At 39.0% G+C, this 21,038-nt stretch overlaps 1 protein-coding gene and 1 long non-coding RNA gene across 15 annotated transcripts in view; one reads left to right on the top strand and one right to left on the bottom strand.

Moving 5' to 3' along the window:
• The window catches only part of GRIP1 (glutamate receptor interacting protein 1), a 661,959-nt gene that overhangs the window by 413,996 nt on the left and 226,925 nt on the right, over nt 1–21,038 (top strand). For 9 of the 14 annotated variants that reach the window (XM_073900686.1, XM_073900687.1, XM_073900691.1 and 6 more), the window contains exons 1-2: nt 15,296–15,329; nt 16,967–17,266. The exons of the other annotated variants lie outside the window; for them this stretch is intronic. In XM_073900686.1, the coding sequence (XP_073756787.1) occupies nt 16,984–17,266 (283 nt within the window). In that variant the 5' untranslated portion in view covers nt 15,296–15,329; nt 16,967–16,983. Of the gene's footprint in view, nt 1–15,295; nt 15,330–16,966; nt 17,267–21,038 lie in introns of those variants that run through there. 14 annotated transcript variants of the gene reach the window in all.
• LOC141374121 (uncharacterized) lies at nt 14,344–15,183 on the bottom strand. Its single transcript, XR_012380742.1, has 2 exons — nt 14,883–15,183; nt 14,344–14,434 (listed from the first exon to the last, which is right to left on the bottom strand). It is a non-coding gene; the product is annotated as an uncharacterized lncRNA (long non-coding RNA).

Here is a 21,038-nt window from a genome sequence, read left to right on the forward strand (position 1 = left end):
AATGTCTGAGTTCTGTGCCATGTAGCACAGAAAAGATGATTTGAATTCAGAACTTTTAAAAGGCAGCTATTACAGACTGGCCAACCCAGACGACCCCCCTCTACTGTCTTGTTTTCAATACAACTACTTCCTGAGGAGCCTGGCCACTTATGTTCTCTACAAAGTAAACACCCCCCATCCTCGAGAGCTGAATAAGTAAATTGGGGGGAGGGAGAGGTTTAGTTTTTCATTTGTATATTCGAGAATGTCTGCCAAATATAAATACTTTATTGTAAGTATATATTGTGCTAAACTCTGTATAGCAATAATTAATCAATATATCCTGGTAATAAAACAATGGCATACAGTCATCTTTTCAATTTGTTAGAACCTATGGGCAGAATTCCAGTTGAGCACAAAACATTATCGAGTTATCTTGATAAAGGTTAACAACAAAGGGGATGCTGCACCATTTAGAATTAGAACTTGATCTGTCAAACAAGCATTCTTACCCACACTGATTCTGACAGTAGTATTATGGCATACCCTTTGCAAAAGTGTTAATAGCCTGGGCTTTAATCCAAGAGTGTATAGCTTGACTTACAGATAGTTCCTGTTTATAGAATCAAAGGCAAAAAAGATCGATGAACATGACAAAAAGTCTTACCTCATCTTAGTGTGATAAAGCAAGGGTAGAGCAGTAATTAACAGTGGAAAACTGGCTCCTTAATGTAAGACAGTAGACTGAGGGACCCAGGCTTACCCTTTTTTTTTTTTAATGAAGAAAACAAGTCATAGATTTGCACTTCGAATAAAAGGTAAGGTGGTTTCCCACTTTGAAAGGAGAGCCCACCACGAAGGAATTATGCCAAAGAAAGTCATTACAGTGAGTGGCCTGACGCAAAAGTCACAGCCACCTGGGGCAGAAATTTAGTGATTCTTGGAGGAAGGAGTATTGTCCTGGGATCTTTTTCAATATTTAAGTAAGTGATGGAAATTTTTAAAGAGTTTTGAAGTTTTTTTGTTTGTTTTGGTTTTGTTTTCATCAAATCCTAGGAAGAGGCAGACCTGTAAGCCATAAAATGTGGGAAAAGCCTCATGAAGTAACTCACTCAATCACCTAAAGCAATGTGTGTGTCTGGTCTCCCTCCTGGAGACCTAATCACTCGGATTACGGTGTGCAAGAATCTCATCTCTTGTCAGCCAAAAGTTGTTTGCAGCAATTTATTAGAACCCTTCCCCTGCTCCAAAGGAATACATTACTCGGCAAAGATTTGAAGTTAAACAGTTTATGCATGATTTCCTCCATACTGTGTTTAACTTGTACAGATGTTTGGTGGGACAGTGGTTGGGGAAATGGGGAAGGACGCTGGAGAGGAAGAGGGAGAGGGAGAGAGCAGGACTCCTGACTGCAGCAGACAGTGAAATGGAGAAAGAACAACAGGTCCATCGAGACTAGTAGATATTAGTTAGCCATAGTTAAAAGGAAAACCTCTGCAGAAGGACATTTTGAATGGAATAAATCCAGATCTTTCTCCGCCTCGTTCCTCATTTGAAACACAGGACACTGAACATGTTTCTTTGAGTGTTTGTTTTCTTAAATCTTCCAAGGATGATACATAATTAATGTCATTCCACATGCATAGGATTATGACTATCTTAGAATATTAGGTCTTAAATCTCTCACTGAACCTAGAGTGAGAAAGGGGCAGTATGACTTATGGGAAGGAAAAGATCCTTGCTTTATCTAAATCTTACCCGGCTGAAATTTCACTGTTCAACTGATATGTATGGTGAAATCTTAGAATAGTTATACTGAGGGCTAAAGATTAATTTTAGGATGAATTTTATTTAAATCATCTTAAGGGCAGAGATGGAAAGAAAAATAGCTTGGTAGTTATATAAATAGGGCACTGGCCATTGTAAAAGCTTGAGTTGGTACTTGACTAATTAATGCTTAAGGTAAAACTAAATGAGAACTCAGAAAAACATTAGTTTGGGGAAAAAATGTATAGATGATTTCATCTTTTCTATCATTTCAGTGAAATTTTAGGCAAAACTGAGTGTAAAATATATGTTAGGTCGTGTGTGATACTGAAATAAAGTTTGTCTGGGATTCTGATAAAGACGATGATGAATTTATTCTAGACAGGTCTGTCCCTAAGTCAAACTGAAAACAGTGGTAGGGATGGTTTGTATTGGTCTCTTTCCCACCTCTCCTGTTTTTTCCAGAGGCCAAGTAGGGTTTCACTTCACAGGACCTTGCTCTCAGAGCTAGTGGGGTATTTCTTGTTGTGGTGGTTGTTTTTGAGAGAAGTAGTCTCTGCTTTGAGAAATCAATTCCTAGGGACTTTGGTTGTTTCACTGCTTCAGGACTTGACCTTTTTCACTGGGAATTCCAAATGAATAAAATCTCAAGATTCAAATCTCCAGGCAGGACTTCAACCTCTCTGCTCAGCTGATACTCAGCGCAGGAAGTTCAAATCAGCTACATAGGTTGCTTCCGACTCTTTTTTTTTTTATGTTATGTTAGTCACCATACATTACATCATTAGTTTTTGATGTAGTGTTCCATGATTCCTCGTTTGCGTATAACACCCAGTGCTCCATTCAATATACATGCCCTCCTTAATACCCATCACCAGGCTAACCCATCCCCCCACCCCCCCTCCCCTCTAGAACCCTCAGTTTATTTCTCAGAGTCCATCGTCTCCCATGGTTCATCTCCCCCTCCGATTTCCCCCCCTTTATTCCCTTCCTACTATCTTTTTTTTTTTTTAACATATATTGCATTATTTGTTTCAGAGGTACAGGTCTGTGATTCAACCGTCTTACACAATTCACAGCGCTCACCGTAGCACATACCCTCCCCAATGTCTATCACCCAGCCACCCCATCCCTCCCACCCCCACCACTCCAGCAAACCTCAGTTTGTTTCTTCATATCATTGAGATCATATGATACTTGTTTGTCTCTGATTGAATTATTTTGCTTGTTTGCTTCCGACTCTTAAGGGCAATTCTGCTTTCAGATTACTGTAAAGGAGCCATTTTCCCCCCAAATATTACCCAATTTCTGTAAGGCCATGAATCTTTCATCACAGCTGGAACCTTGAGCACACTTTTATGTTTCTAGGAATGTCACCATATATCTGCATATTAAGCTTTGATTTTCCTAAAAATTATAACATCCACTCCATTATTTATATGTGTTCAAAGGATAACTAACTATTGACCTATGTGGAGAGATCAGATGATATATATACGTATAATCATAATATATACATATATACTAATTCATATGTATATGATTTCTGTATATTTATGAATACACATATATACACACACAAACATGTACATGAAAATTTATTGGATACTCTGCAAAAATACATTTACTTGCTCCATACCTAAACAGCCACTACTGTAAAGGTCATGGCCTATCTCTTACTCCTCTCAGTATTCCCAGTACCTAGCAAAATGCCTGGAACCTATCAGGCAATCAGTAAATATAAATATATAAATAAATAAAACTGAATTTATAATAAATTAGTAACTTAGCCTCTATTCACACATCTCCCCAGAAAATAGAAATGTGTTAGAATGTGTTATCATATGAAATAGTGGGCTGAAGACAGCTTATGAGAAGTGTATGTGAAAGTGCTTTGTAAAATTTTACATAAGTATTGTACAGTGTTATGTTCCTATGAAATATAAACATCTGAAAGGTTATAATTGTAAAATATAAACATATTTTTAGTACTGGACCCTGGATTAATAATAAGTAATTGATACCAGGTCGTTAGCTGAGGAATAAGTTCTTGATTTAAAATATCAGTGAGGGGGCACCTGAGTGGCTCAGTCAGTTAAGCGTCGGCCTTCGGCTCAGGTCATGATCCCAGGGTCCTGGGATGGAGCCCCGCATCGTGCTCCTTGCTCCGCAGGGAGCCTGCTTCTCCCTCTGCCTTTGCCTCTCTTTCTCTCTGTGTCTCATGAATAAATAAAATCTTCTTTAAAAAATTAAAAAATACAGTATCAGTGAGGATAATTCATGGATTTAATTATTTTTCTTCCTTGCCTCAAACAGCATTAAATGTTTATCTGTGACATAGAAACAATTTGATAAATATTCTAATACTAGGATGTTGCCATTCATTTGAATATGTAAGCACATCATTATAATAGGTGGTGTGGTAGAGGCACCTGGGTGGCTCAGTGGGTTAAGCGTCTGACTTTGGCTCAGGTCATGATCTCAGGGTCCTGGGATAGAGCTTCCTGTCTAGCTCTGTGCTCAGCACGGAGTCGGCTTGTCCCTCTGCCCCTCCCCTCCCACTCATGCTCACTCTATGTCTCTCTCTCTTTCAAATAAATAAACAAAATCTTAAAAAAAAATAGGTAGTGTGGTATGTTATGATATTGATCTTATTTTAGGATATGAATGCTAGAGATCATTTTAGTACCAGAATTAAGGTTTGAAGATAGATGAGGACAATTCTAATGAGGACACAATATTAACTCCTTTGCCTCATAAATGGCCAGCAGTTCACCAGAGGAAAGTTTGACTGAGGCTGTTGAATCATATGCGGGTTAGGCACCAGCATAACAATAATAGAAAACAGTGGATAATTTAGTTTTTTTCTCTAGAGAAGCATGAACAAATAAAAATTCATCATAATATTGTTCATTAACTATTGAAATAATTATGTACCAAATAAAAATTCTTCATTGTAATATTGTTTATTAACTATTGAAATAATTATATACCATTTATTTCATTAGTAAGTACAGTTTAAAATCGAGAATTTGCCATCCCAGGAAGGAATCACCTTATTAGGATGAGAGAAGATGGTAAACTAATCACTTATAAAATTTAAAATATCTTTTGTTTCTGTAAGAACCAAAATTTAAGTTGAATCCCAAAAACAAATGCTTTTTTAAAAAAATATTTGAGAGTAAACCTTAAAATCATCTAAAATAGAGTGCCTCCTGTTTTCTCAAAGACATGATGGCTATCATACTTTGTGTGTTATCTTTCCCTTAACCAATAATGAGGATTTTATTAATTTTCATGGCAGTTGGATACATGCTAAATGTAGGGGGGAGATCTTTTTTATTGTTATGTTAATCACCATACATTACATCATTAGTTTGTGATGTAGTGTTCCACGATTCATTGTTTGTGCATAACACCCAGTGCTCCACGCAGAACGTGCCCTCTTTAATACCCATCACCAGGCTAACCCATCCCCCCTTCCCCTCTGGAACCCTCAGTTTGTTTCTCAGAGTCCATCGTCTCTCATGGTTCGTCTCCCCCTCCTATTTACCCCCCTTCATTCTTCCTGTGGGGGGGAGATCTTTAAAATGTAGTAAAAAGAAACTGTTGTAGCTGGAAATAAACCGGCTTAAACCCTTATAAACGTGGGACGAGGGATGGTACAGATTTTAGAATCTGCTTCTCCTCCACTTCTAAGCTTGGAAAAAAATTACTTCCCAATCAAACACCATTTCTTCCTCAATAAAAATAACTTCTACTGATGTAAAGGACCACCTGAAAGATTTAATTCATTTGAGCAGAAGATCAGAATAGGGGCGCCTGGGTGGCTCAGTCGTTGAGCGTCTGCCTTCGGTTCAGGTCATGGTCCCAGGGTCCTAGGATCGAGCCCCGCATCGGGCTCCCTGCTCGGCGGGGAGCCTGCTTCTCCCTCTCCCACTCCCCCTGCTTGTGTTCCCTCTCTCGCTGTGTCTCTCTCTCTCTGTCAAATAAATAAATAAAATCTTTAAAAAAGAAGATCAGAATAAAGCTCAAATAAAGTATCATTTTCAGCCACAAGGACACCCCACTTAGAACCTTAAGCCTCCCTGTTCCCACCATCTTTTCTGATGCTGTACTCTGTCCAGATGTGAGGATTGTGACTCCCAAGGACAGAAGTGTTCTGCTTCACTGGGGGTCCTCCTAAAGTCTGAGAGTGACTTTTCCTGGGGATCACATTGTATGCTGACAGCTCATCGTCTTTCTCCTTCCAGGACCCTTGCTGGTGATGAATCCTTGACTGAGAAGTTGTTATTAAAGAGTTGTCTCACATCATTTGAAGATGGCAATGTGATGAGGCAGATCATCAAAATCATATACATTTCAATATTTAGAATTATTATATGTGCTAATAACAAGCTCTACCAGAGTTATGACTACTCCTGTTGGGGCAATCGAATAGACAAAATAGAGATCAGGAAGATTTCCAGGTTATTAGGGAGGATTTCCTCTTGGGATTAAAACTGTGTGAAAATAAATACTAAAAAGCCAAAGAGACAATTTCTTTTTTGACAGTTCATGTAAAAGTATTATATTACGGAAGTATTTGAGAAGAGCAGGTTGGATTGCTCACTGAAATGCCAACAGAATCCAGGTTTTTAATATTTATTTAGTAAATAAATGCCATTCCCCGTGATCTACTGTCCGACCTAAAAACACTGTTTGTGTCTACCATTGTGTGTTAAACATCTAAGGATATAGTCATCACGTTTGCAAAGAAATGTGTTCTCTCCAATTTTGTGTGAAGCCCTGGGCCCTATCAGTCCATCTCTATTTTTTTCTCTCCTTTTCAGAGCCTAGGATACAGTGAAATATTTCCTACCATCAGAAAAACAACAGTGCAAGCAATAATCCATTGTAACTGACAATTGGCCTTCGTGTCAGAGCTGCAATGGGAAGTGGTGGTGTCATGCTGGAAACATATGGCCTGTTTAAAGGTCTACTCACCTTGATTGTTGCCAGGCAGAAGTACAAGCCAGGCATTGTCAGATATTTAGATTTTGCAATAAAAGCCAAGTGTCTGGTTTTTTATTGGGAAATCTCACAATTTTAAAATGTTGATTCTATTGAAAAAAATAATACTGTGTTGGCTAATAAAGTTTACTTATAGTTCAAATTTGCCTGTGGTCGCCAGTTTCCAGACTGTGCATTGCATATTTTATAGCAAAAAAAAAAAAGAGCAAGGGGGGAGGAAAGCTGTTTATTCATCCATTCCTTCATTTTGCAAACATTCATGGAGTATCACATCATGACTGGTGCTTTGGGACTTTCAAAGATGAGTAATACAGGGTCATTGCACTCCAAGAACTCAGAGTGTAGTGGATGCCTCATCCTAGCCTGGAAAACAAAGCTGCACTCACAGTTCAATTATTCTCTGTGTTTATAGGCTTCAAGTCAGCACCTACAGCTCTAATCTCTCATCTGAACTTCAGTGTATCTAATTTCCTTCAAATATGATATATCAATAAACTAGGTCTACCTGTGTCAACATCAATACATGTTCAAAGCATAATAGTGAGAGAAAAAAAGAAATAAAAAGATTGCAAAAAATATGCAGAATGATTTTATGTGAATTGTTAAGGCACACAGAACAATAGTATATATTATAGGAACATCCAATTATAGGAAAAGTATAAAAAGCTCTACAGCTGAAGGGTAACAACACCCAGTTGAGGATAGTGGTTGCCTCTGGGGGATGAAAGAGGAAAACGAGATGGAGATGTTGGTCTGTAGTTGCATCTGCAACACTTTATTTCTTTAAAAATATCTGCTGCTATTTCATAAACATTTGTTAAATCTTGATGATGGGTACTAAGGCATCCCATGTTTTCTCTGTCTTCCTGCTTACAATATTTTAAATAGATAATAAAAAATAAAGTAAGAATGTAAAATACCAGCACCACTAAATTAGATTTTTTTTTTTTATTCCTAAAGGAATGCCTTTTCTAATCTTCACCATTGCTTTAGTGGCACTAGCCTCCCAGACTTAAAATACTGAAGATTTCCCTCTTGTTTATCCCCAGTGACTAACCCAATCTGTTAATTATGAAATCTACCTTCAAACCATCTCTTTCCATTTTTATTGCATCATTATGGCACAAACATCTTCCTTTAACATCTTACTTTCAGCATCTCCTGAAATGTCTGGCTACCACCATGTTCCCCCTCTATTCCATCCTGTTGCCCTGCCGTTACCTCCTTCATCACATCTTTGCCTGCTCCCGTTGCTCACAAGTCACATTTAGCTTCTCTTCCTGGCAGTTGGGCACACCATAGTTTGGCCCCATCTCAATTTATAAAGCATGTCTCCCTTTCCCACAATTTCCAATTTCTGTCATCAACCTTCTATGTTTCTTCTTCACAAAATGCCCCTTCCTTTTCTACTTTTCCAAAACTTCTTCCTACAAGTATGATTCACATTCCACCTCTTCTGTAGAACTTGTCCTATATCTCTGTTGTTACTATATTTTTGACATGGATGGTATTCACTTTGGTACTGTATGGTGCTTTTTGTTTGCAGGTTCATCTTAGGTGGAAGTTTTGCCTTGGTTGTTGTTTTGATTTTTCTTCTCCACCCCCCCTTTCCTCAAGATCACTTCTTCTTTTCCCAAATTCTTGTAGTTGTCTTTTTCTGTCCTCCTGGGTTCAACCATTGAGAAGCAGGTTTTTGTATGACTGCTAGGGAGTCTTTTCCTATGACTGAGAGAGTTTAAATCTAGAGCCTAGTTCTGGTGCCTGGTAGCTCTGCTCCTTCCCTCCTTCGCAACCAAGTAGTGATAGCCCTGGGCAGTGGGCACAGCGTTTTCAACCTCTGCTCACTAGCAGGGATGCCTGCCCCAACTCGCTGTCTCATGTGATGACCCTATATCCATTGACATCCTGCATCCATGGGCTTTTAGTCTCCAGTCTCTCTGATTCTATTGTGTACATCAGGCCACTACAATCTATCCAGTCCTGAGCCCAGTAGGCCACTCCAATTTCCACTCAGTGGTGTATATTTCAGTTCAAAGTTTGGTCCACAAAGATACCTATCTTGTTTTGAAATGTGGCTGTGCTCTCTTAGTTTTGTTTTAAATTTTCATTGCTATGTGTTTGGTATGAGCAGGAGAAAGAATTCTCTTGGATGGGGTTTACAGTAGATCTGCCACGTTCTTACAGCAAATAGTTTCTTCCTTTACGTCTAATGTGGGTCAACGATTTCTTGGGTTCGATATCCTCTCAGTGACATAAATGCTGACATATCAAGGCGTGTAAGAAACTGAAGAGAAGGTAATACTGGGATATAGCTTCTAGTACATCAGATTAATAAATGGAGGAACTGCTAATCCAGAGATGATAGATTGTTCACTGATTCTATTTCCCAAATGAGTATTCACATTAGGTGATACTTTTAGAAGATAGGTGGGCTGTACAAAACTGTTAAATATTCTGTGAAAATGTGAGCTGTTCGCCTTACAGGGGTACCTAAAGTTTATAAAATGCCCTGTCTTAGTAGCTTGGTGTTTGGCAAAACAGATGCTTGGAAAATTATAATAGGGTAGTAGTTAGATTGATTACATGTTAAGACTTGTGGGAAAGAGACTCATGGGGCTTTTTAATTCCCTTGTAAATTTGGAAACTCAGTGAAAATTGTACGTGGAAACTGAGAACCTGTGATCTAGAATCACTATCAAGGAACCAAGGATCCAGCTCCTACGAAGAGTTGCAAAGTCATCACACATTCACCAGCCACAACTCATCTGACACAATTAATTGTGAGCACAGTAAAGTTTATCCCAGAACAACCAAATTAAAACACTTCAGTGTTGGAATTTGTTTTGTTTTGTTTTGTTTTAATATTCTTTGCCTCTGGAATCTTTCAAGTGAAGCAACTAACATTTCTACTTCATAGATCAAATGAACTAGAGATGAAAACTTGTAGCCTGTTTTATAATCCTCATGTACGCCTTTCTGCCATTTGTGAGGCATACGTGGGCCCTAAAGAAAGTCCCAAGTAAAAGTCTCTGAAGTGGAAATCTTTCATTAGATTCTAAGAGGAAAGGCTAGACTTTTCATTAGTCAAATCAGCTTTGGTCACATGAGGGAAACGCATGTGGAGAGATAAGGACATGGCACATCAGCTTGCTAGTGAGATACTTTCCCCAGGACCCCCTGTGCAAAGGCTCCACTTGTTGACTCTACTGATTGACACCTTAATACTAATTGCCCAATGCCAATTGCTAAATCTCAAAATCATGTTTCTGTCTCCCACTATATTAGAATCTCCATGAAGGCAAGGGCATCTCTGATAGTTCTTTGTTTTTCTCCATAGCCCCCACTGTAGGGCTTACATATAGGAGTAGTGGAATAAAAATTTGTTTCTGCTCGTTTGATTTTGTATTTAGAATTTTTTTTCATTTTTCCCAAAAGGTGGAATACTTCTTTTCCATTAAATTTAAACATGCTACCTAGAACCCCCTTTACTTCCTAGTATTTTAATTTTTCTCACAATAATTTCCAGATGCCACCACCTTTACTGAGAAAACTCTTAAAATACAGAGTGCATTATAGTAGGAAATGGATCTGGGCGGCCCCGTGTGCTCCCTTCCTGATTCTAATATTTTTTTCCTTAATAAAAACAATGTATTCAGAGGTGATGGATGATATTCTTTAGTATAGAAAGCATGAGTAAAAACTCTCCTTTCCTCCTCTTTACAATTATATCCATAGAGATTTCCACCAAGCAAAGGAATTTTTTCCTCATTACCCAATATAGTAAAATTCCACTGAACATGTCGCCCATGTGCCGGTGAGTGGTTACAGGCCTATAGATATAATCCTAATGTGCTTGTTTGCTGTTTTTCCCAATTAGTCATGGCGTATTAAAGTGAATAAAATCTTTTAAAGTCTTTTGGCAGCTATTTTTGCTGAAGCGCTCACATGCACATTAGAAGAACAATAATTTGGAAATAAAGAGAAATTGAATATGTTTTGGGCAGAAAAAAAAAAAACACTTAATGACATAGAAAAGCAGTCCCTAGAGCAGAACACAGTAACTCTTAAAGCTTAAGATTTAGGAAATAATTTAAATTTTGCTGATGCCTCTCCTCCAGCCTCAGGCTTCCTGGGCTCTACAGAAGATTCTAGGATGTGGAATGAATCAAGTATTGATCCTGCTTTAGGATAATCCTTTTATCTATGGAATGTGAATTTAAGGAGATTAATGGATACAATGAATGAAATTCTAGGTTTCTTATTTTGGTGCCTAGTATTCCAAAGTTGCTACACCACCGCTTGACTGGACAGGGTAGAATCCCCTAAAATCACAAAACATATGCATCCCAATGGGAAATGAATGTTCTGGCGGGAGGACCTATCACACATAGGTAATATATACTGACATACACCAGGCAATCATAATAACAACAGCAAACTACATTTACTGAACACTTTCATGTATACTGGGCATTTTTCTAAGTGTTACCCATATTATTGCCTTACATCTGGGCTGTGAGTTGGTTATTATTACCATTTTAGAGATGAGGAAGTTTAGGGACAAAGAAGTTAAGTAGTTTGCCCAAAGTCATGCTGCTGGTTGTGAAACTGGTCAGTGTGGTACCAGAGCCGACCTCTACTCTGTGTTACCTTTCTACACTTACAATAAATATTTATTCCTTACGTGTGTATATAGGCATTGCTAGTTGGGTTTGTAAAAGAATATGACACAACACTGCAATAAGCTATTAATCTAAAATATTACATACCCCAGGGACCCTGGTGGCTCAGTTGGTTTAGGGTCTGACTGTTGATTTTGGCTCAGGTCACGATCTCAGTGTTGTGAGATTGAGCCCCGCATTGGGCTCCACGCTCAGCAGGGAATCTGCTTGAGATTCTCTCTCTCTTTTTCCCTCTGCCCCTCCCCCTCTCATAAATAAATAAATCTTAAAAAATAAATAAAATAATACATTACATACCCCAAACTACAGAACACAAGGGTAGAACCAGTTTATGTTACTGCCCATTGCATACCATGTACCAAATTACTAGCAAACAAACCCAAAGAGAATATTTTTGATCTGTAAAGTCCTATGTGTTTCAAACACTGGTTTCTCCTCTAATTCTTTCTCAGTAATTAAGAATCAGCCTGTGGTTTAAAATCTGAATAGTTAATAATTGTGACCATATGTGTAAGCTATCCTTCAAAGGTATTACAGGAACAAGGTATTGTCACAATGTCTGGTGATTAAAGTAATGTGTGAAGTATTTCCATTAGGCCCTTTGTAGTGAGAAACTTTAAGTTGCATTGCAGTGACTATATTCTACTAAAATTCAAATTCTGAAACATAGTGTGTTTACAGCTTGATCTCTGAGGGCTCCAAACTTTATCAGAATCAGACTGACAACAGAGAAGATAATCTCTCTTTAGTAAAATATGTTTTATTTGCTTACTAAATTTCTTGGACAAAGCCCATAAGATTAAGGAATATTTCTGCCCTGATGCCTCTTGTCTCCCTCAAGCATCCTGAGATATAGCTGGCATAGATGGACTCTGGCTAGTAAGGTATCCCATTGGCCAGATGACGCACGTAGACTTTCAAAAGCATTAGTCCATCTATGACCTAAGCTGGGGTACAGAATTCTGGTTGCTGCCTAGGTGGGGTGGGATACTCTCACTTGGATTTGGAGTTAACCACTAGCTTCAGAGGGAAGGAGTGGCCAGGAAGGTCTGTGCTTATTTTACTCAGCAGTTCTTGGGGGAAGACAGGCAGATGGTGGACATAGGGATGTGATGGAAAGAATATGAGCTTTGAGGCTTTAAGTCTCAGATCTATTACTCACTAGATCTATTTCCTGAGAGCACTCTAAAAGCTCTCTGTGGCTCAGTTTTCCTTTTCTGTAAAATAGCTATAATACCTGGCGCTGAAGCTCACCACTTTGGCTGTACAATAGAGAATATAGTATTTCCATCCTCTCTCACTACTTGACAACACAAGAAAATCAGATCTATTCCTCCATCTATGCATGCATGGGGTTTTTTTCTATTTCACTATCTTTGATTATGTTGTTCCTTCTTCCTGGAATGTCTGTTTTCCTCATTTCTTCATGTGTCTGAATCCTACCTCTTTTGCAAGTCCTAGTTTAAATATACTGTCTAAAACGAAACTTTCTCCAGTTCCATCAAACAGAAGTAATTTCTCTCTTCTCTGTGTTCCCGCCACCCTTGGGGGTGCTCGATGGCACTAGCGTGCCCTTTCTTGGGTTGCACTCATTTATATGCTGCTTTTATCTTTCCTACTGGACTATAAGCTTCTTGTGAGGGAAATAAAGTCTAGTCCATCACTGTATCCCTATGCAGTGCTTAGCATGCTTCCTTGTGCATTGGCAGTCAATAATCGTGTGTTTAATTGAATTGAATGAGAGAGGGAAACTGAACTTTGTGCAATTCTCTGAACCTTTCTCCCTGCCAGGATTGAGGGACTCCGCTTCTTTGACTAAGTCTGATATAACCTGAAGTGATAAGGAAGACAGAGCTAACGGTTTTCTCTAGTCCTACTTAAAATCCTCTATATTCTTCAGGAATCTGTTGCCTCCTAGTAGATGCATGTACTCTGAGGTTTTATAGATTGGATACATTTTTAAAAATGCTATCAAAGAGATTGGGGCTGGACCAACTTCAAACATGAAATTGCCAGGGGAAATATCCAGACAATCTGCATTTTATTTGATGTATAGTTAGGAAATTATTGATTTTTTTTTCTTCTCTTAGTTATGGGATATGGTCATCTTGCTTTTAAACTACAAGAGTATTCATTCCTTTCTTTGCTTAGCCCCTGTGAGTAAAAAAAGAGATGAAAAACCAAGAGAATGAATTTGCACATTGCCGTGTGTATGATAAAATGGAAGCCACAAAATAAACTTAAGTTTATAAATAGTGTTCATTTACCAAGACTATCAACATGTCTTATACATTGATTTTCCCTCTATATTGTTTTAGAAATATGTAATTATCAAGTTTCCTTTATAGTGTTATTCATGCAATTGGGTGATATAGAAAACGCCTTTAAATTTCTAGTTAAAACTGGACTTTGAGCTGTAGATGCACATAGGACAGTCTGGTGCTAAAGGTTTGCTGTAAGTGAACCTCAAAAATATTGCCACCATGGGTGATAATCTCACCAGCTCCCTCATCAACTTCTTGCTCTGTGCATTCAACCCTTCTCTCATTAAATCCTTGACTTAATACAGTATCCTATATGCCTATTTTGTTTCTTCTCAGCAGCTACTAATAAACCCAAAGGACTTGATCTTTCTGAACATTTTCATGGCTGCAGGAATCACACTGGAATGCTTTATATATAGCAAAAGGAACATTTTGACTGAAATTCAATTCAACTCGAGCAACTGCAATGGGCTGTAAAGCTTGGGATATCTATCCATTCCTTATTTTGTTGAACTTAGTGAGGAATAAGACACATACCCAGCTATCATGTAGTTCAAACTATGATCAGTATGAATAGGGTGAGGCAAAGCACCTAAGGATGGGGAAAGGAAAACCATGAACACTTACTGCACCATATCTTCTCAGGGATGATATTCAACACGTTTAATCATCTGTATGGCCAGGCACTGGCCAGACAGCAGGGACATCAGCCATAGCTGGAGCAGAGTCCTAAAGAGCCAGATAGTACCCCTTAAGTTGTTGGATTATGGGAAGGTCTGAGGGCTCCTGGGTGAGGTGGGTTGGGGCTGGGGTAGGAAAAAGGCACTGGTACAGGAGCTATTTGTGTGTGTGAGGGGGGTACATCTGAAGGGCAGCAGCTTTTACCTGCTGTTTTGAAAGTATTTCAATATTTTACCCCTGATGTGACCATTCTGGTAGAAAGTGGCAGAAGATCAAACACAGCCACTCTATGAGCTAAGTATTATTAAGCAGAATTTAAAAATGAAGAAATCACATATTAGGGAGAGGATAGAGGCACAGACCTAGTAAAAGTTAGAACTGACTTTCACCTACTTCTTCCTTAGTTCTAAAGCCCATTGTCTGTTTTAGTAACTAATTCATACGACAAATCTAGAGAAGGAGGAGGAGGAGGAAGTTGACCATGATCATGACTTACAAAGAAAGTGCCCTTTGAGCTGAGCCTTTCAAATATCAAAAGGTATTTTCTCATCATATTTCCAAGAGTATGTGATGCCAGGTCAGTCTGTTTCATTCCTAGTAAGAATCTTCTGTTCTTTTCCTAGTTAGCCTTCTTTCCCTTCCTTTCTTGCACATCTAGCACTTCCTTTAGATAAAAAGTCTTAATCTAGGGTTCAGATGCAGGGAGGGACCGTGAATGAACTTCCAGAATCTTAGAACCCATTGCATTTGTGTCTGCCATTGTGCCTTTTCGTGGGAAGATGATCCATAGTTTTCTTCAGGTTCTGAGGCCTCTGTATAACTCCGTTACATTTAGAGGAAACTAAATAATATTCCACAGATGGAAATTTTAGGCATTATGATGTCATGTAATGTAACATTCTGAAAATACAACATATCCACTTGAATTTCAAAGGACTGAAAAGTGAGTACTCTCTCTTTGGCATTACTTCTATATTGTTATCAAATAAATGGCATTTCCCCTTGCACATACCAGTGAATGCCCTTAAACCTTTTAGGGACATGAGACACCACGGAACTCAGGCACCCAACCTTGGCAGAAAATTCTGGCCGTTACCTGTGGCTGATGTTTAGAGATCACAGGTCACACCGGCAGTTCCAGCAGACACGAGACAGTGGGGCTGGTGGTCTAGTGCAGTGGTTAAGTTCAGGCTCAGATCCAACCGCTGGAGTTCAACCTAGGCTATTGCTTCCCTGCTCTGTACCTTCGGAAAAGTTACTTAATCTCCTTGTGCCAACCATATTCTTATCTTGAAAATGAGAGTACTGATAGCACCTATTTTTTACAGTGGGTATTGGAGAGGAAGAGATTGATACCAGGTGGGACTACAAAGGCTCATGGTAGCTGAACTCTTGCACCAAGGCCAGAGTGCCAGAAGGTCAGAGGACCCAGTGTCCCCTACTAAATCTACTCCTTTCAGCACTCACTTCATCTTGCTTCCTAGTCTCTGACATCATTTTTTTTTTTTTGATGGCTTCCCGGGGGAATTCTACCAAACATTTATTTTTTTTTCTTTAAATATTTTTATTGTTATGTTAATCACCATACATTACATCATTAGTTTTTGATGGAGTGTTCCATGATTCATTGTTTGTGCATAACACCCAGTGCTCCACGCAGAATGTGCTCTCTTTAATACCCATCACCAGGCTGACCCATCCCCCCAACCCCCTCCCCTCTAGAACCCTCAGTTTGTTTCTCAGAGTCCATAGTCTCTCATGGTTCGTCTCCTCCTCCTCCAGTTTCCCCCCCTTCATTCTTCCCCTCCTGCTATCTTCTTCTTTTTCTTTTTTTCTTAACATATATTGCATTATTTGTTTCAGAGGTACAGGTCTGTGATTCAACAGTCTTGCACAATTCACAGCACTCACCATAGCACATACCCTCCCCAGTGTCTATCACCCAGCCACCCCCTCCCTCCCATCCCCCACCACTCCAGCAACCCTCAGTTTGATTCCTGAGATTAAGAATTCCTCATATCAGTGAGGTCATGTGATACATGTCTTTCTCTGATTGACTTGTTTCACTCAGCATAACACCCTCCAGTTCCATCCACGTCTGACATCATTTTTGTGCCCGGGTCCTCTATTCCTGTTTTCTTGTCTTTGTACATGGCTTCCCCTATCCCATCAATGGAGTGGGAACGGGTCTAGGGAATAAAAACTATGAAATGATTCTGGAGGCTTGTCCTGTGTTAATGCAGCAAATAAAAACATCTCAAGACTCCACAATTACTCATCCAATCCAGAAAACTAAAACCAAAGGAAAGTAACACCTCTATTTTATGCTTTACCTGACAAGGCTCATATTCTGGTTCCCTAATATGTTTCTAAAGTACAGCTTATACTCCTGGTCATGTCAGTAAAACTGTTAATCAGTGAACATTGCTTGAGAGCTCAATATACATAAAGCATAAAAAGGGAAAAAAGCAATTGCATTTGTAAGAAAATAAATACACATGATGCAAAGAGTAGCAAGGATTCTGTATCGTCACCCATTCCTATTTAACTGAAATCTTATCTGTCTTTTTCTGTGTTTAGAGTTTTTTGAAAGATGAATGGACATTGCAGCCCAGTTTGAGAAAGTCATGGCAAAGTCAGTTAAGAAACATCACTTTAGCACTTCTGAACCTTCTCTTCCAGCAACTTTAGTCTTCAAGAGCATCTCCTTTAATATTGATGGTTCCATCCAGTATAAAGAAAAGCCATATTTCTCTGCCTCCGAAGCCCTAGATGCTTACATTGACGATTTTTATTTAAGCTGTAAGCTGCCTGATACTAATGATACAAAGGTTAACCTGGATCAGAGCCCTCTCGAATTTCTTGCTAAACTAAACAGTGGTAAGCTTTCATTATTCTCTGAGTTCAATTTTCAATTATCTATAGAAAGCTGATGCTTTGAGAAGATCTATGATCTAAAAGATTTTTTCTTGGAAAATAATTATCTTACATTTTGTGAATCTTTTTATAAGATTGTTATATCATTTTAAGGTTCCAAAACTTTTTCAGCAATGGATCCCTTTGAATTAAGAATTAGTTACAGAAAACACACCCCAGCCTTGATTTCAGAGTGGAGAAGCTCTGATCTTGGCCATAAAGCCTTGGACTGTATGACTAAAAGTGTTACAAAGTCCCTTAAATTCTCCAAAATGAGAATAACAGTAGTAACACCTCACACGGTTATTGTGAGAACTAAATGTACGTGAAATGCTCTGTAAATGGTCATGACTGTAGGGTCCTCAGGTTCTCTCTGTAGCACAATGAACACTATAATGGAGGTAAATGACTTGAGGTCTGGCTCCCATTCTGCTAATGAGTTGAGATATGAAAAGAGTCACTTACTCTCCCTGGGCTTTAGTTTCTTTCTCAATAAGATCAAGAGACTGTAATTTATGAGCTCCATAATTTTAAAATTCCGCATTATGTAGATTACAGAAAAATAAAATTGTTCAACTCAAGTATTTCTCATTTAAAAAGTCTTATTTGTAGAAGGTGGAAAAAAAAGTACCACCAGAAAGCAAAACCGGGCATGAATCTGCATTTGTGACTGACTGACCGGGAAACCCTTGGGGAATATCCCCTCCTCTGATAGTAACTTCACTTATCTGATAAGTAGGAAAAATAATACTGATACTAATAGTAAGAATGCCTGTTCCTTCACTAAACATAGGAAGCTATACATTACCAAAGTCAGGTGGCATGTATTGTTACTGATTTTGAATTATTATGAAAACAACATTCACCATATTAATGCATGCTGTGCTTTATAGGCAAAGTTAGAGTACATCAAACAGCTTTTTATTGTCTCATAAGTGAAAAAACAACGTGGCATGTTTTAAGTATTTTTATTTATTTATTTTGGGGAGAGAGAGAGAGAAGCAGACTCCCCGCTGAGCAGGGAGCCCAATATGGGACTTGATCCCAAGACGCTGGGATCATGACCCGAGCCCAAGGCAGACGCTTAACGACTGAGCCACCCAGGTGCCGCAAACTATGATTCTTTACCTCAGTTGTATTATAGAATATTTGACATTGTTTCATCAATGGGCAAGCATGATAATGGGGATTGAGTGTGAAAGTGTGATTCAAGAGTCTAGATCGAAGTGCAAAATATACTGTAATTTAGTCAGTAAGACTGCTGGCTTTTCTGACAAGGATTTTCATCCTTTTTTGAAGGTTCAGTGTAGAAAGTCTTCCTGTGTCTGTTTTTCTCCTTGGATCCAGAAAAGGGACTACAGCTGGCACTTGTTAATGACTTGGAATGTGATACAGGCACTTGCTCTTTCCTGCACCCTCTTGAGTTACTCCACCATCAGTAGTATTCTTGACACTTCTTTGTAGAGGGAAATAGAGGGTTTTTTTCCTGATTATAAAAGTCGTTATGGCAATAAAATTTCAGAAAACACAGGAGAAAACAGAAATCAATTATAATCTCAATGGAGAAAACTGTCATTGGTTCTATATAAACGTCCCCCCCTTTTTTTCAATGCAAATACCTATGATAGAATCGTACTATCCATTCTGTTCCATAATCTTGTTTATTCACTTATCATTAAGTTGCGAATATCTTTTCATGTCATTAAAATAGTTCTGTATCTTTACATTAAATGGCTCTACAGTACTTCATTGTCTCTGTCAGGACATTTTAGTTGTCACTAATATCTGTTCAAAATGTTGCAATTGCCATCATTGTACATACATGTTTGGGTAGCTGTCCAGTTATTTCCTTAGGATAAATTTCTAGGCGTGGGGTTTCTGGATCAAACAACATGCACATTTTTAAGGGTTTGATTTATACTATTAAACTGTCTTTCAGAAAGGACATACCAATTTTATATTCTCTCCAAGGGCGTGGGAGTGCCCTTATTCGCCTATAATCTCACTGTCCAGGACTACTATCTTTTTACATCCTTGCCAATCTGCTGGGTAAAACTTAGTGTCTGTGTTTACTGAGCATTTGCTTTTGTCCTTTTGTGAACTGCCTAGCATTGGTTTTCCCCTGTTTTTATTTTGTACATTTAAATCTTTACTTCATCTAGAATTCATTTTGTTGTGAGGTACGGTTAAAGCTTAATTCGTTTTTAAAACAATTCCACTTGCCACTTTATCATGACGTAAATTCCCATATATTTCTTGAGTCTTTGTCCCAATCACCTGTCTGTACCATTTCTGCTCTATTATCACTCTATTGTAATGACAGTAGTTTTACAGTCAATTTCATGTCTTGGCTATGACAGAGGTTGGAGAGCTTAGAAGGAGTCATGTCTATTCTCATTCATTTATTCTTCCAAATGGACTTGAAAATTATTCTAAACAATCTCCAAATGTTGGTCTTTGGATTACATAGACTAAATTTCGAACTGCCCTCCTGGGCCCTGCGTGGTCCCCTCCAGCCTGTCCTCCACCCTGCAGCAGAAGGATCTTTATGAACCACAGATCTGCTTCTGTCATTTGTATGCTGCAGGTTCTGTAATCGCCCCCCCCAACACTAGCCTAAAAATAAAGCTTAACATCCCTAATATGTTCTCAAGGCTAGTGGTGATCTGGCTCCTATTTAACAGCCTAGCCTCCGTTTCTCTTCTCTGCTGCTACCGTGCACACACATGTGCCCTCCCAGTGGGGTTCTTGTTCTGGTTGTCTGGAGCTGCCTCTAGCCCATGGAGTATACGTGTTGCCTCTCTACTTTTCATGTGTTGTTCTCTCAATCTGGAGTTCTCTCCTCCCCTTCCCGCTTTTTTCTGGTAAACTCTTCTTTTGGCCTCAATTTAGATGTCACTTCCCTCTCTCTTCCCACAAAGTCCAGTTTATCCGCTCCCACTGTGCCTTCCCTTAGCACCTGTAAAGTCCCCTAGGATGCCATTTAACATTATATTGTTAAGAACCTGTTCGCCAGTTTGTTCTTCCACTGCACTGATAGGGCCATCTGAGTCTATGTCTTATTTACTATTGTAGTTACTCTTGTACCTTGGCACTGAGGGTCACAGTCCATTCTTATGGAAGAATGAAGGGAGCGTTGCTGCTACAGTCATATTGTGTATGTCTGTGACTCTTTGTTTTCATTCTAGGCTACTCATTCAATTGACAGCATGGCTGTTACAGAAACAATTGCCCTCCTCTGCATCTTTTTTTATTGTTAATCTAGTTTATGATTTGCTTGCTTATTTCCCTTTCTCGCTGGACCAACATGAGCATGTTCTACACAATGCCAGGGTTGATAACACCAAGAACTTTACAAGATACATCCAAAAAGAGAAAGAGGTGGCCCATAATGTCAACACCCTTGGGGATCCTTTCACTTCTTTACAAAATTCTCAGCTGATGATTTCTTTGGGTCAGCTTCTCAGAGACCGATGCCCAGTGCTTCTTCGCTTGACTGGACTCCTTTAGGCTCATCGCTCAGACTCACCCCAGATGCTACACCGTTTTTGCAGAGCCCACAGCAGCTGTTGTTCCTGAGCAGTGGTAGCACCTGTGTGGACCTTCGCACCCACCACAGGTGGTTGCCTGTGTCTGTTTCTGTGAGTTCTGTGAGGCACCAGCCCTGCTTCGTTATTCCTGTTTCTGCAGAGCCTGGCATGGGTAAAGGAACTGAGCTAGACTCACAAATAACCCT

This window comes from Callorhinus ursinus, unplaced genomic scaffold (assembly GCF_003265705.2).
Source record: "Callorhinus ursinus isolate GAN/ISIS: 27379988/994484 unplaced genomic scaffold, GSC_fseal_2.0 scaffold14, whole genome shotgun sequence".
Classification (NCBI taxonomy): domain Eukaryota; kingdom Metazoa; phylum Chordata; class Mammalia; order Carnivora; family Otariidae; genus Callorhinus; species Callorhinus ursinus.